The following is a 12,961-nucleotide window of genomic DNA, read 5'->3' as shown; positions in this document are numbered from 1 at the left end:
AGGACAAGTTGAGAACCAAAATATAGGAGAATGATTTGGCTTCATAGATATGACAGAGGCCATCTTTATTTATAATGTCTGTGCATAGTATAAAGGGTAACAACTATGTAAAGTAGTACAAGGCTAGTTAGTACACAAGGTAGTACAGGTACACATGTATATGAGGTGGCATACTTATCCTATCCTTAACACTCCCCCTCAAGTTGGCGCATAGATATCTTGCACGCCCAACTTGCATATAATAGGATGAAACACCTTACAAGTTAAATCCTTTGTAAATATATCAGCTAGCTGATTTTCACTAAACAAACGGAATACATATAGAGCCTTTTTCAAGTTTCTCTTTGATGAAGTGTCAATCTATCTCAATGTGCTTGGTTCTATTATGTTGTACCGGGCTTTGGGCTATAGTAGCTATATTGATTTCTGCTTTGTTGTCACAACTCTGCATAGGTTCTTAGATGTCACCCTTAGATAACTGAGTAACATTTTAAGATAGATAAGTTTACATACACCTTGAGCCATTGCTCGATATTCTGCTACTGCACTTTCTAGACACCATTGGTTGTTTTCACTTTCTAGGTAACTAAGTTTTCCCCTAGGATCCCACTCCCCCTCAGCCCTCTTGAAAATCAATAGCCACAAATCGTTTGACTCCACAAAAAATGGGACTTCATTTCTCATGTCCTCTTCAAAATGTCCTTTTCCCCCACTTTGTCAACTGAATCAACGAGTTATTTTAACTCCTCTATTGGTATTCACCAAGGTTGTCCCCACTCCCTCTTCCTTTTCTACTTGGCTCTTGAAGTCCTTTCCCGTGGCATCTAGTCTACAACCGACCACCACCTCATCTCCCCCATCCCTAAATGTAAACCCACCAACCTCACTCACCTTGCCTTCGTTGATGATCTTATGATATTCTTCAAGGCCAACACAGTTTCCACTGAGTCTATTATGCCCTCCCTACTCCATTTCCAAGGTCTGTTAGGCCTCCACATTAACCTCCTCAAGTCCCATATATTTCTTTCTGGGGTTTTTGAGTCCACCAAAGCCCATCTCCTCCATCTCACCGGTTTGTCTCTAGGCTCCCTCCCTATTAATTACCTTGCCTCCCCCTCATCACTGCCTGCTTCATTGTCCCCCATTGCACCCCCATGTTGGACCTTATGCACAAACTACTTCGAGTTTGGAAAGAAAAACTTCTCTCGTATGCAGGTCTCTTGGTGCTCATTAGATCAATGCTCCAATCCTTCAACATTTGATGGTGTGGTGTCTTCGGGCTGCCCAAGTCCATCATCAAGGCGGTTGAATCCCTCATGTGCTCTTTTCTTTGGAAAGGGGTTGAGGCAGCCATGTTTCTTCACCCCATCAAGTGGGCCTCTATTTGCCTCCCATATCTATAGGAGGTCTTGGTTTGAGAAGATTAAAGGATGTTAATCTTGCTGGTACCCTTGAATTGATTTTGAAATTACCCTCCAAGCAAGACAACATTTAGATCCCGTGGATTTATGCTGGCCCCCTATGCAGAGACTCAATCTGGCCGCTCTCGCTCTCCTCTGATGCTTCGTGGGTTTGGCGTAGGATCTTGTAGGTTAGGCACATTGCTATTGAGGCCATATCCTCCAAGATTAATGATGGCCTATCTACCTCCTTTGGCTTGACTAGTGCCATCCTTTGGGTGTCCTCTCTACGGTGGGGAGCTCTAGAACTATCTACTGCTCTGGCCTTGACAGAAGTTGTATGTCTCCTCCATTATCTCCCATGGTGAGTGGTGCCCCCCATCTCCCCCTGTTATCTGATTTCTGGAGTTCTCTCCCTCCCATTCTCCTGGGGCACCGTGGTGGAGGTGATGTGGTGATTTGGCTCATTTCGGCTACACGTATCTTTGGTTCCCTCTCTGCTTGGGATTTGGTGAGATCCAGAGGCTTCCCTCCTCTTGGCACAAGATTGTTTGGTTCAAAGGTCACATCCCCCGCTAAAGTTTCATTACTTGACACACCCTCTCCAACTGCCTCCCCACATAGTATTTCCTCATTTACCGCTGCATTTAGGATTCCCCCTTTATGCTGCCTTTGTTTGGTCTTGAAGATATAGATCACCTATTCTTCTCTTGCCCCTTTGTTACCTCCATCTGGAATAAAGCCCTCAAGAGCTGCTGGCTGACTAGGAGAAGGCCTCTCCCCCCTTCATCCACCACTGCATTCAACTTCCCCCTTGGAAAGAGATAGCATTCCTATGTGGGGGGCGGGTTTTTTGGGGTTGGGGGGATCCCATGAAGTAACCAATGAGGGAATAAGTCCAGAGAGTGGCTTCATCGTCAAGCACACTGAGAGGGAGGAAGACCCTAAGAAGAGTGAGGAGGAGCCTTACTGAATAGGGAATTCCATTGCTGGGGGCAAGGGGGTGGAGACGAAGATGTAGGGGGAAGCTAAGCAGGAGACGAGGTTGGAGGAAGGGTAGTGGGAGACCTTGGCAGTGATGCTGCTGATTCAGGCGCTCAAGGGGAGGGCCTTTGCAAGGAACATTGATGTTTATTACCAAAGTATTCATCTTTAAACATATTTGGACCTTTATACTGTAAAAACACGCACCCAAAATGGTAGTTTGGCTTCAAACCCTAGGTTGCTAGTGTATGCCGTACCAGACCTTGCTATATATTTTCTCTAACATAGTCTATTCAACACATAATATAGTACTAGAACACACAAAATTCAACTAAAACAACTAAGGGATGCATTAGGAATGATAAAACGTAATATTGGAAAGCATTCATAATTTTCTATAACATTAGATGGTACATGTGGCATACTGACAGAAACCTGGTCAAAACCAGTTATTTTTTCTGGGTTATTTGCTGGAAATTTGGGTTGAAATTTCTGAGATTTTCCGAAATTAGGGTCGAAACCATCAAAACTTGGTCATCTTGGGGTGGATCGAAACGATCGAAACTTGCCAAATTTCGGTTGAAATTTCCAAGATTTAGAACTATTATTCTACATATTACATAGTCACTTTCTTAAGTACAAGTTACATATTGGATGACTACATGGTGCATGACTATATGTTACAAAATCTGAGGTTTTCTATGGTTTTTCTCTCTTCCTGTCAAAACTTACAAAATGGGTCAAAATTTTGATAATTTTTTTATCAAAATGTTGAATTCATAACATTGCTTTGTATTATTTCGCTAAGACAATTTTGAAATTTCGAAACAAAACCGAATTTTTTTTCTGAAATGTTGAAATTTTGGTCAAAATCTGGTATGCCTATAGAGTCGACCCTGCTTCATTTTGAGGCTTCTCGGAACCAAAATATTTTGTGAAATTTTGGTCAAACATTCTTAGGCTTCACATTGGGGCTTTCTTGATCTGCCTGTAGGGAAGAATTTTTGCACTTTTTTGACAACAGTGTTTAAGAGTGTTCTGATATTATGTGATTAGTTTAGCTGGTGAGAACCTTGTTTATGTGTGAACTTTGGTCTTTCAGCTGACAATTTGAATTTTACCTATTGTGTTTCAGTGCATGTTGGCAAATCAAATAGAAAATGGTACTCAACATCACTGGCATATACCAGGAACTTTCTTTGTGAGTGGCATCAAGCAGCGGTTGCTTTCATTTATTTTCCGTGGAATATGGAATGAGGAAAAGGATCATACAATGGTTGGTTACTGAGTTCTCTAATCCAATTTCCTTCTGAGCCTTGGTGCAAGCAAATCATTTGTCTTTAACATACTAGCATATGCAAAAGAAAATTTGGTCTTTCTTAAATTTCTCTCTTTTCCCCCTTCTCTCGTTTACTCTAATGTTAGATGTACATTATAGATGCTGATGGAAATGCACTGTTATGCTGGAAAAATAAGAAAATAATAAAATACTTATGATTCACATAGAGATTACTTGTTTTAGTTCTTATATAGCCACTGGTAATGGAGTATAGCATGAGAAATACATTGGCGCCTGCTCTAGCTTGCTATATTAAGTACTCGGTGTTGACTGATCAATTTATATTCTGTATGAAATTGTGTTTCTCCATTAGATACAATACAGTCTACCCTTGCTATCCAATGGTGTCATCTATGTCATGTGATTTGGTAGTAATGTGGCCTACACCTTCCCCTTCTGCCACCGCCCCTTTTCCTTTTCTGGTTCTGTCATTGGAGATTCTGTGACTTTAATTTACAAGTAAAAAGTGTATGAAGAGCCTGCAAGTTCTTCTTAGGGTTGTGTAATTGATAAACATCCATTAGTCCAAAAAGAATCCTAGATATATCCTTCCTTTTTGCCAACTAAACAAGCAAATATCAACAATCTAACCTTGGAAATCAGGAAGCACTGTTACCAATAGAAAACATTTTTGTTATATGCAACTGTGCAAGGTTCAAGATCTCGATCTCGCCCTTAATTTTGCTAAGCCAAAAAAGAGAGATCTGGCGAGGTCTCCCCGAGATCTTGCATTTTTTCCCCATCGACTCGGTGGTTGGTCTCGGTAGCCATGGTCTTTGTAGCCCTGAAACTTTCCATTTTCCCTATTTTAGGCCTTCTAAACACAGTGAAACCATCAGATTTTGAAAATCAAACCTATAATGGTACTTTGACTTTGTACCCTACGTAAGTAGTCTCCAACTTTTTGTACCCTGGGCTAGTATGCTCTATTCCACAATCCACATTCTACCCACGACACAACATCTAATACTTTAGAAGTTAGAATACATATAATCAATTTAAAAAATGTAAATAATCATAAGAATTTAAAAGACATTAGAGATAATTACTTAATTGTTTAACATTTAACATTGATGACTGATGAGTCACATTCACATACATTGAAATGACATAAATAAGGCACATAACTACATAGGTCTAGTACATATTACATGACACATGTAGATATATTACATGTAGTGTAGGAATGAAGTTTGGGAGGAAAAAGCACCAAAATCCCATCAACAATGTGTTTTTTTCTTCAAAGTGTAGCGAGAGGAGGGTGGGTTATGGACGGTTTCTCGATGATATGGGGTCGAGATTTGGTAAGATCCCGCCGCTGAGATCTCGGTCAAGATATGGTGGATTTTGTGTATTGATTGTCATCTCGTCTCGGAAAATCTAAAACAGGGATATTAGCAAAATCTCGTCGAGATCTTAAACCATGGTTATATGAGTAACTAAAGCACTATATGGAAACCATTTTTCTAATTTGTAAAATTGATCTATAAACATGGTATTTTTTGTCGAAGTCAATCTATTATAGTTAAAACTATGATTAATTCTTTTGTTGGTATTAATTATTTGGGACAAAGAACGCTGCCAGGCTGTGTAGCGTACGTTAGTGCTTCTCTGTATCTTTCTCTCCTCTCACAATAGGGGGCAGATATGTCTTTTCATAGGAGGGAGGAGAGAGAAAGGGAAGAGCTATCGTATGCTACGCAGCCTAGCAGTGTTATTTCTCCCTATAATTTTTCTTTCTATTTAGTTTCATTGATGGATTTACTGCCTATGTTAAATTTGAAAACCAAAGTTGGTCCCCTCTCCCCCCCTCCCCCTCCTCTTCCCCTTTTGGTCTTTTATTTTGAACATATTTTGATTACAACAAGCATCCAAATAACCACATTGATCACTTAAGACAAATCTTGAGTCTGCTCTGCATAGAGAAATATATAAATCTCATGAAGTGTTCTTTCATGCTGCCAAGGTTATTCCTTGGCTTTATTGTCTCGTCAAAAGGTGTTGAAGCTGATCCGTAAAAGATTAAGAACATCATTGATTGGCTGGCAAAAGGGCATACCCGGTGCACGAGGCTAGAGCGGGTTCGGGTAAACACTGCCAAACTTGTACCCCTATACAAGACTATCATACATGTTATAAATCGATACTATTGGCCACACATTGCAAGGGATGTCAATCATGTGATCTAGAGATGCTGAGTTTGTCAGTTTGCTAAAGGAGGGGAGCAATATACAATTTTATACTCTTCACTACCTGTTCCTCATGCACCTTGGATGGATATCAACATGGATTTCGTGTTTAGACTGCCCCCTACTAGTGAACAATATGGTTCCATCATGGTAATAATAGTTTATTCCTCAAACACAACCCATTCTATGCCATGGCGCAAGGCTTTCGATGCATATTAGATTGCAAAGTTGTTCTTTAAGGAAGTAGTGCAACTACATGGGCTACCGGACAGCATTGTCCTTGATCGTGAGGTCAACTTCATGATTTATTTGTGAAAGACATTGTCTCTGAAAACTAACTCGTATTGAGGGTTTGAATCCCTATCTTTTAATGACTTGATTCGAAAGAAAAATCTCGCCTTCTTTTTATTGTAGTTAAATTTAAATGTGTTGAAGCTAACCTAAAGCGAAATATTTCAATTGCATTCCATTGACAGACAGACTGACAGATAGGCATAGGTAGTGATTCGAAGCTTGGGGAATTTGTTGAGGTGCATAGTTCGAGATTATGTGAAGATATGGCCATCCATCTTTGACATTGCTGAGTTTTCTTACAATAGTTTAGTGAATCAAATGACAAGTTGTACCCCTTTTAACATTACTTGGAGTTCAGCCAAGGCGACCTATATGTCTTGTTCCACTTCCACCCCAAGCTCAAGTTAGCCTCGAGGTTGACAAATTCTTACACCACATCATAGAGCATGCCGACGTACGATGGCACATCGCTTTAAGCAATGATGTGTATAAATCTACAATCAATTGTCATCGATATTATGTGGAGTTTAAATTGGGAGATATGCTGATGGTTCGTGGCAACCCCGAGAGGTTCCAAAATGGTGTCATCATTGAATTGCACCCAAGGAAGATGGATCCCTACGAGGTGCTGAAACTAGTAGGACACTAAGACCTAATGCGTATATGCTCGAGTTGCCAGATGATATAACCATAAGAAATGTTTTCAATGTGGCTGATCTTCATTTTTTTTTTTTTTTTTTTTTGTGGGGCATCACTCAGATAATGGTGATACAAGATAGATGCTGAGGCTGCCCCAACTCAAGCCACCCATTGCTGATGTTATTGAGGAAGTCTTGGATGACAGATACAATACTACTTGTCATGGTATTGGATATCATGCATTTCTCGTCAAATGGAAAGTCTGTCCACGACACGATAGTACTTGGATTCATGTAGATGATTTCAAAAAGCTCAATCTCGACTTGTATGAGTACTACATGCCTTTCACCCATTCCTTAGAGATGAATGTTTTCAAGCCAGGGAGAGCTGATGCAGATTTGTAGACCTACCCGCTAGGAAGAAGGCCAGTTAGAGAGAGCCAAACCATGGGATGCAATTTTATGTTATTTCCTTAGTTTTATTTACTTGTTTTGGTTCAAGTTAGTTAAACCGTGGTCCATTTTAACTTGTGCTTCAGTTTTGGTTCAATTTAATTTGTTTGTTTGTTTGTTTCCTTAGACAAGTAATGATTAGCAGTGTCCACATCAACTAAGATCTGATTGTGTCTTGTAATCCAAGCTAGAGTCGGTTGGGGATCTTCCCTAATTGGTCAACTAATTCTTTCTGATTTCTTCAATAAAAGGGCAACCCATGGGCGAGCATAGCCCACGATTTTGATAACCAAGCTTGCTGCTGCACTACTTTCTCTTCCATGGAGAATCATTGTGTGTGATCCAATTAATACCTTACGGTGAGAAGCTTGGGTGTATCGTCTATTTTTCGTGTTCTTGTGCTACTGATGTTCTTCAATTTATTGTGATTCTTAATTCGTTATTTTTACTAGTGACAAGTAAGATCAACCTCTTCCCTGTTCTAACAAGGTTATCGAGGCGTAAGGTGACCTAAGGTGAGGGAGGATGGCCAAAATCATGGTGACACCAACAAGGCCATGCCTAGGGAACCAAGGCACCAGTCCAGGCTGGACGCCTTGTCGCCTTGATAATTATGGTTTCTAAATTCTGGTTTTCTGTAGAACTATAATAATTTGTTCCCCAAGCTAGTCTGTCAAGCCAGATGAAGCCATTAGAATCCCTTCATATTTTGGTTGAACCATCTACCCATTAGAGAGGGTCTCAATCCAAATTTCGGATCCATCTGACCTGTGGATTCCCTGGTATGTGATTTCTCCAATTTCTGTCCCTGTTTTGATTTAACTGCAGTTATAGACCTATTTCTTAGGGTTGACTATAGGGGCCCGTTTTATAACGTTTCTTCCGTTTCTGTTTCTAGAAACGGAAATTGCAGGAATTGAAGGTGTTTGATAAGTCATGTTTTTAGAAACAGAAACGGAATTGAAGGTGTTTGATAAGTCATGTTTTTAGAAGTCGATGGTAACCAGTGAAAGAATTGCCACAAGTCGTTTCCAGAAACGACGAAACAAGTTGAACTTGTTTCGCCTGGGTCGTTTCTTGAACCATAAATAAGTAAAAATTTCTATTTCTATTTCTAAAAATAAGTGAAACGAAACAGTTTTATCAAACGCTTTTTGCTCCGTTTCTGCTGTTTCTGGAAACAGAAATGGCAGAAACGCGTTTCTTGAAACGTTATCAAACGGGCCCTAGGTTTTAAGTTGCTGATTAATGTGTTGATATTTGGTTCTGTTTCTCATATATATCAGACCTGATTATAATGTTTAATCACTTCTTAAAGCTGTTAATAGGTTCCGATTTATGGCTTCTATATACCCTGTCCTGTTATTCGATTACCCATATTTGCTGATCTGATCTGAGCACTTTCAGATTCTCAGCAGATATTACACTTCCTAATTCTTACACTCGACCTCAGTTTCACACCCTTTTGGATCACCTATTTTGTTCCAACTTTTTTCTCCTTGTATCTGGACAATTCTTTGATATAATATCTTGTTATTTGGTTCTGTTTGAATCCTTCAATTCAGTATTACAATACTGGGCTCCTAGACAACTTGGCGACTGGTTGCCTAGAACTTAGAAAACCGCCTGGGCTCCTAGGTGACGTCTTGACAACTATGTGTAGTAATATGGAAATCACTAACACAATATTGTGAGTAATAAGCTCCTCAGGGGACTGGTTCAGCAGGTACAGTTGGTGGAAAACCCCTTTCAAGTCTATAACCTGTTTTTTTGCTGCTCCAGTGTTCCTTGGTTGGACCAGTTTACTCTATGAAGTCATTATTTGTTTGAGCTGTGGACTTTTACCTAGGTGGTGATACTTGAGTATAAGAAGTTTTACCCTCGAGGAAAATCTACATTTTAAACGGACATACTTAACTCTGAAGGAACTTGTGTTTCCTTGTTAGTATCATGTTGGAAGGTCGAAAAAAAGATTGGTTGTATAACTTGTGCATGAAGAAGCTGATGGTTTTCCTTCAGCCAATGGCAAGGGATTATGATCAAGGGAGAATCCCTTGACCGAGGCATTTGGATGGCCTTGAGATGGTATTGCACAACACTGCAGGGGCATTATTGGCCCCGTACTGTTGGGGGGGGGGTTAGTCTTTGACAGCCATTGATGGCTGTACTTTTCCTGCACCCACGGTGCAGGGAAACTTTCCCTTATAAAAATATATTCCATACTTCAACCTTTTGTTTGAAAGGGGGGGGGGGGACAAAGCTTTAAATCTAGCTTCTTGGGTTTAAAAGTTTTGGAACTCAATTGTTCTATATAGTTCATTGTTTTGCTTATCTTTTGAAAAGTTGATGGTACGACAAAGAATTTTGGGAGATGTTAGTCTATCAAAGTCATTAGACTTTCTGCCAGCCACTTGATATGGAGTTACATTATTTGGTTGATTTTGCATATTAACAATGTTATTAATACTACTTTTCTTTTTTCTTGAGATATTACAATGTCGAGAGTTTTTGTTGGACCCTAGGCTCCAGTGAGGCTTTTTATACTTTATTGAGTTCTGATTTTCAAGAGATTGCCTGAGGATAACTGCTATGCAATCTTGTTTTATCAGAGGGTCCAATGTCTGAAGAAGAAGTTCTACTTCCATTTCCAAGATTATGTTGACTTGATCATTTCGAAGGTGGGAATTCAAATCTCTGTGTGTGTGTGTGTGTGTGTGTGTGTGGCATGCATGTACTGCTTTTTTAGGCTTACTTCATAACCCTCTTGATTTAAATCATTTTTCTTTGGTTTCATGATCTGCATGTTATATTATCTTGTTATCACTGTCAAAGTGTGTAACCAACATTTCAAATGATAGGTACAGTTTTTGGACCGGCATCATCTGCTAATCAAGTTTGGTAGTGTAGAGGGTGCGGTAAGGTTTTATTTGTTCTATGTCTCCTGAGTAATTATGTTTGCTGACTTAGGGATGCATAAGCCCATAAGCATGAGGTGCCTACTTGTGCATTGCCTGAAGTCCAGTTATATCTCTTCTATCAGGTGCATGCCTGATTCAAATTAGGCACCCTTTGCATGGCACCTTGTGCCTCAGGTACTGGGAGGCCTTGGCTCCTTTTTTGTGCTTCTCTCCCTTAATAACTCTTATTTCCGAGAGTGAGCATAAGAATTTTTTTGGTTTTTAGTTCCCTTTTCCTTAATGGGAATAACTTTATATGACTTATGCAATATATCCTTATGTAATGTTGTGGCAACTCAATGTACCGCTGACACTTTAGGTTTCTCGAAGTACTGATCAGCATCCTGCATTTTTTGCTGTATATAATATGGAGACAACTGAGATAATTGCATTTTATCAGGTAATTTGTTAGTCTTTGTAGCTTTTGTTGGTCACTATTTTGTAATGGAACTTGTAAGTCTGTCTAACATGTTACATCTATAATGTTTTGGCCAGAATTCAGCCGATGAACTTTACTACTATTTTGAATGGTACTGTGACCACTTTCATGTGGCATCAGGAAACTTGTTATACATGAACTTCATATCATCTCACTCCAACAACATCCATGCTCTTGAGCAACTCAGAAATGTGAAAAGTAAAGCTAGTAGCTTCTCTCAGGTATCTTATTGTTGGAAGTTTTAGTACTCAGTATTCCGGTCAATGTGTGTTCTGTTTTTGAATACATGGTCTGTGGATAAAATGTTTACAAAGCACAATTACTATTATTTATGCACATGTTCTCCCTTGAGGTGCGGTATATCTATGAACTGTGCTGCTGTCTTCTGCAGTTTGTGAAGAAGATGCTGGCCTCCTTGCCTTTCAGTTGCCAGTCGCTAAGTCCTTCTCCCTATTTTGACCAATCACTTTTCCGATATGATGAAAAGGTATGATTTAGAACCGCAAAGTTCCCCCCACTTGATTTGAATCATTATTGATAATTTTTTATAATTGAGTGTCATTTGGTGGCAAATTGTATTACCTGTGGTCATCATCCTTGACTGGAAATTAATACCCTTGTATTTATTGAAGTATCATTGTATCAGTGGCCTACAAAAATTGTCATTTTCAGCCTACTTCAATGTTTAACTTCTTACCCAAAAAAAAAAAAAAAAAAAAAAAATGGTGGAACTATTGATATGTTCACATCAATCATACACATAAATAATGTAATGGGATGTTACGGTTTTCTTCAGGTCCTGGCTGTGTTAGGGTTACTTCCTCAGAGCAGATGAAAGAAAGAAAAGGAAAAAAAAAAAAAAAAAAAAAAAAAACAATAGAGCAAAGGAAAGAATTGAGTTCCCTTCATCACCTGGTTGGCTGCTATTATATAATTAATGGAAATTGTTGAGAAAAATAGTTTTATGCTTGTCTGGTTGATGGGTTTCTAATCACCTACGTGAGTTAGGGCTTAGAAGACCGAGAGGAAATCAGAATCACAGTCAGGAAACCTGACCAGATTTGGAAGTTTTTCAACAACTGAACAAAGACAAGTCTGATTAGGTTTAAATTCTGGTTGAGTGGACTGTTCTTAGGGAAGAATAATCCTGCAAAGTGTGATGGAAATCTGATGGTCAGATTCACACTTATGTAAGAAATTTACTGGAAGTAGGGAAGCTTGAACTTCAAAAGATGGGCAAGTTTAATCTTTCAGAACAGAATTTGATTAAGATGTTGAGCGGCTATTCAGTCTAGCAACTAGAACAAGGAGTCGGGAACAGAAATCTTAGATTAGAAAAGTTTAGTTGCAGTAGGATTTGAGAATTTGATTAGGAATATCTGGTTTTGAAATTATAATTGGAATTGGAACTAGAAACAGAAACTCATATTAATAAACTGAAATAAAGTAAATGCAGAATAATAATCAAAAGAATAATTTGTTAGCAATGTAAAGAGAACTAGAAGGTGAGAAAATATAGGCTGCAGGGTTTAGAAAGAACCAGTAACTGACCTTATATGTGATGTAGAAGAAGGAAACAAGTAAGAAGGGGATGACAATCAGGACTCCACCTGTTTCAGACATGATATCCTCCCAGTACCCTATACAGGAATCTACTAGGTCTTTTACTGATCTCTCGGCAGAACAATGGTCTGAAATCCACAGAACCAGCAGGCAGAAAGCTTTTTTCCAATCATCAAATCGTGGGGTGGCTGTAAGCCTTTACATTTATTTGTAATTGAGCTGGAAACTCAATAATGAGTGATTCAGTAAAGGCTAGAGCCAATGAGAACCAATCCTGGACAGAAAGGGGAAGAAATAAAAAAGAAAAGAATAGAAAGACAGATTGGAAAACCTTCCAATTGATAGCTATGGTAGCGGTTTCCTCATGCAACTAGGAAATTGATAAATATTAGAAAATATACTCTAATAAGGACTGGAGTTTATAATTAGGGAAAATGTTATTTGTCTGGGAGCGTGGACCCTACGTCAATGCCCTGACCAATGAGAGTGCATGCTCGGGCATCGACCAAGAGGGGCGTGGTAGTCATTTCATACCTTGACCTGGTTTCGGATGAGAAGTTTCCAATCTCAAAATACATGAACCAGATTAAAGAAGGGAGGAAATTAGATATGACTAATGGTGTTTCCGATCAGATCTGTTCAAAGCCTGCTATTCCGCCACTGCTTCTTTGTTCCCAGAGGAACCAGACTCCCATTTTAGAAGTT

General features: G+C 39.2%; 1 protein-coding gene across 5 annotated transcripts in view; it reads left to right on the top strand.

Moving 5' to 3' along the window:
• LOC122068915 (light-mediated development protein DET1) overlaps positions 1–12,961 on the top strand; it is a 67,025-nt gene that overhangs the window by 38,881 nt on the left and 15,183 nt on the right. For 3 of the 5 annotated variants that reach the window (XM_042632821.1, XM_042632820.1, XM_042632818.1), the window contains 6 exons: positions 3,520–3,660; positions 9,907–9,975; positions 10,156–10,212; positions 10,574–10,654; positions 10,750–10,914; positions 11,085–11,180. In XM_042632821.1, the coding sequence (XP_042488755.1) occupies positions 3,520–3,660; positions 9,907–9,975; positions 10,156–10,212; positions 10,574–10,654; positions 10,750–10,914; positions 11,085–11,180 (609 nt within the window). The remainder of the gene's footprint in view (positions 1–3,519; positions 3,661–9,906; positions 9,976–10,155; positions 10,213–10,573; positions 10,655–10,749; positions 10,915–11,084; positions 11,181–12,961) is intronic. The other 2 variants (XM_042632819.1, XM_042632822.1) reach the window with 2 other exon arrangements.

The sequence above is a fragment of the Macadamia integrifolia genome, unplaced genomic scaffold (genome assembly GCF_013358625.1).
Source record: "Macadamia integrifolia cultivar HAES 741 unplaced genomic scaffold, SCU_Mint_v3 scaffold482, whole genome shotgun sequence".
NCBI lineage: Eukaryota > Viridiplantae > Streptophyta > Magnoliopsida > Proteales > Proteaceae > Macadamia > Macadamia integrifolia.
This window is presented reverse-complemented; position numbering and strand designations above follow the sequence as displayed.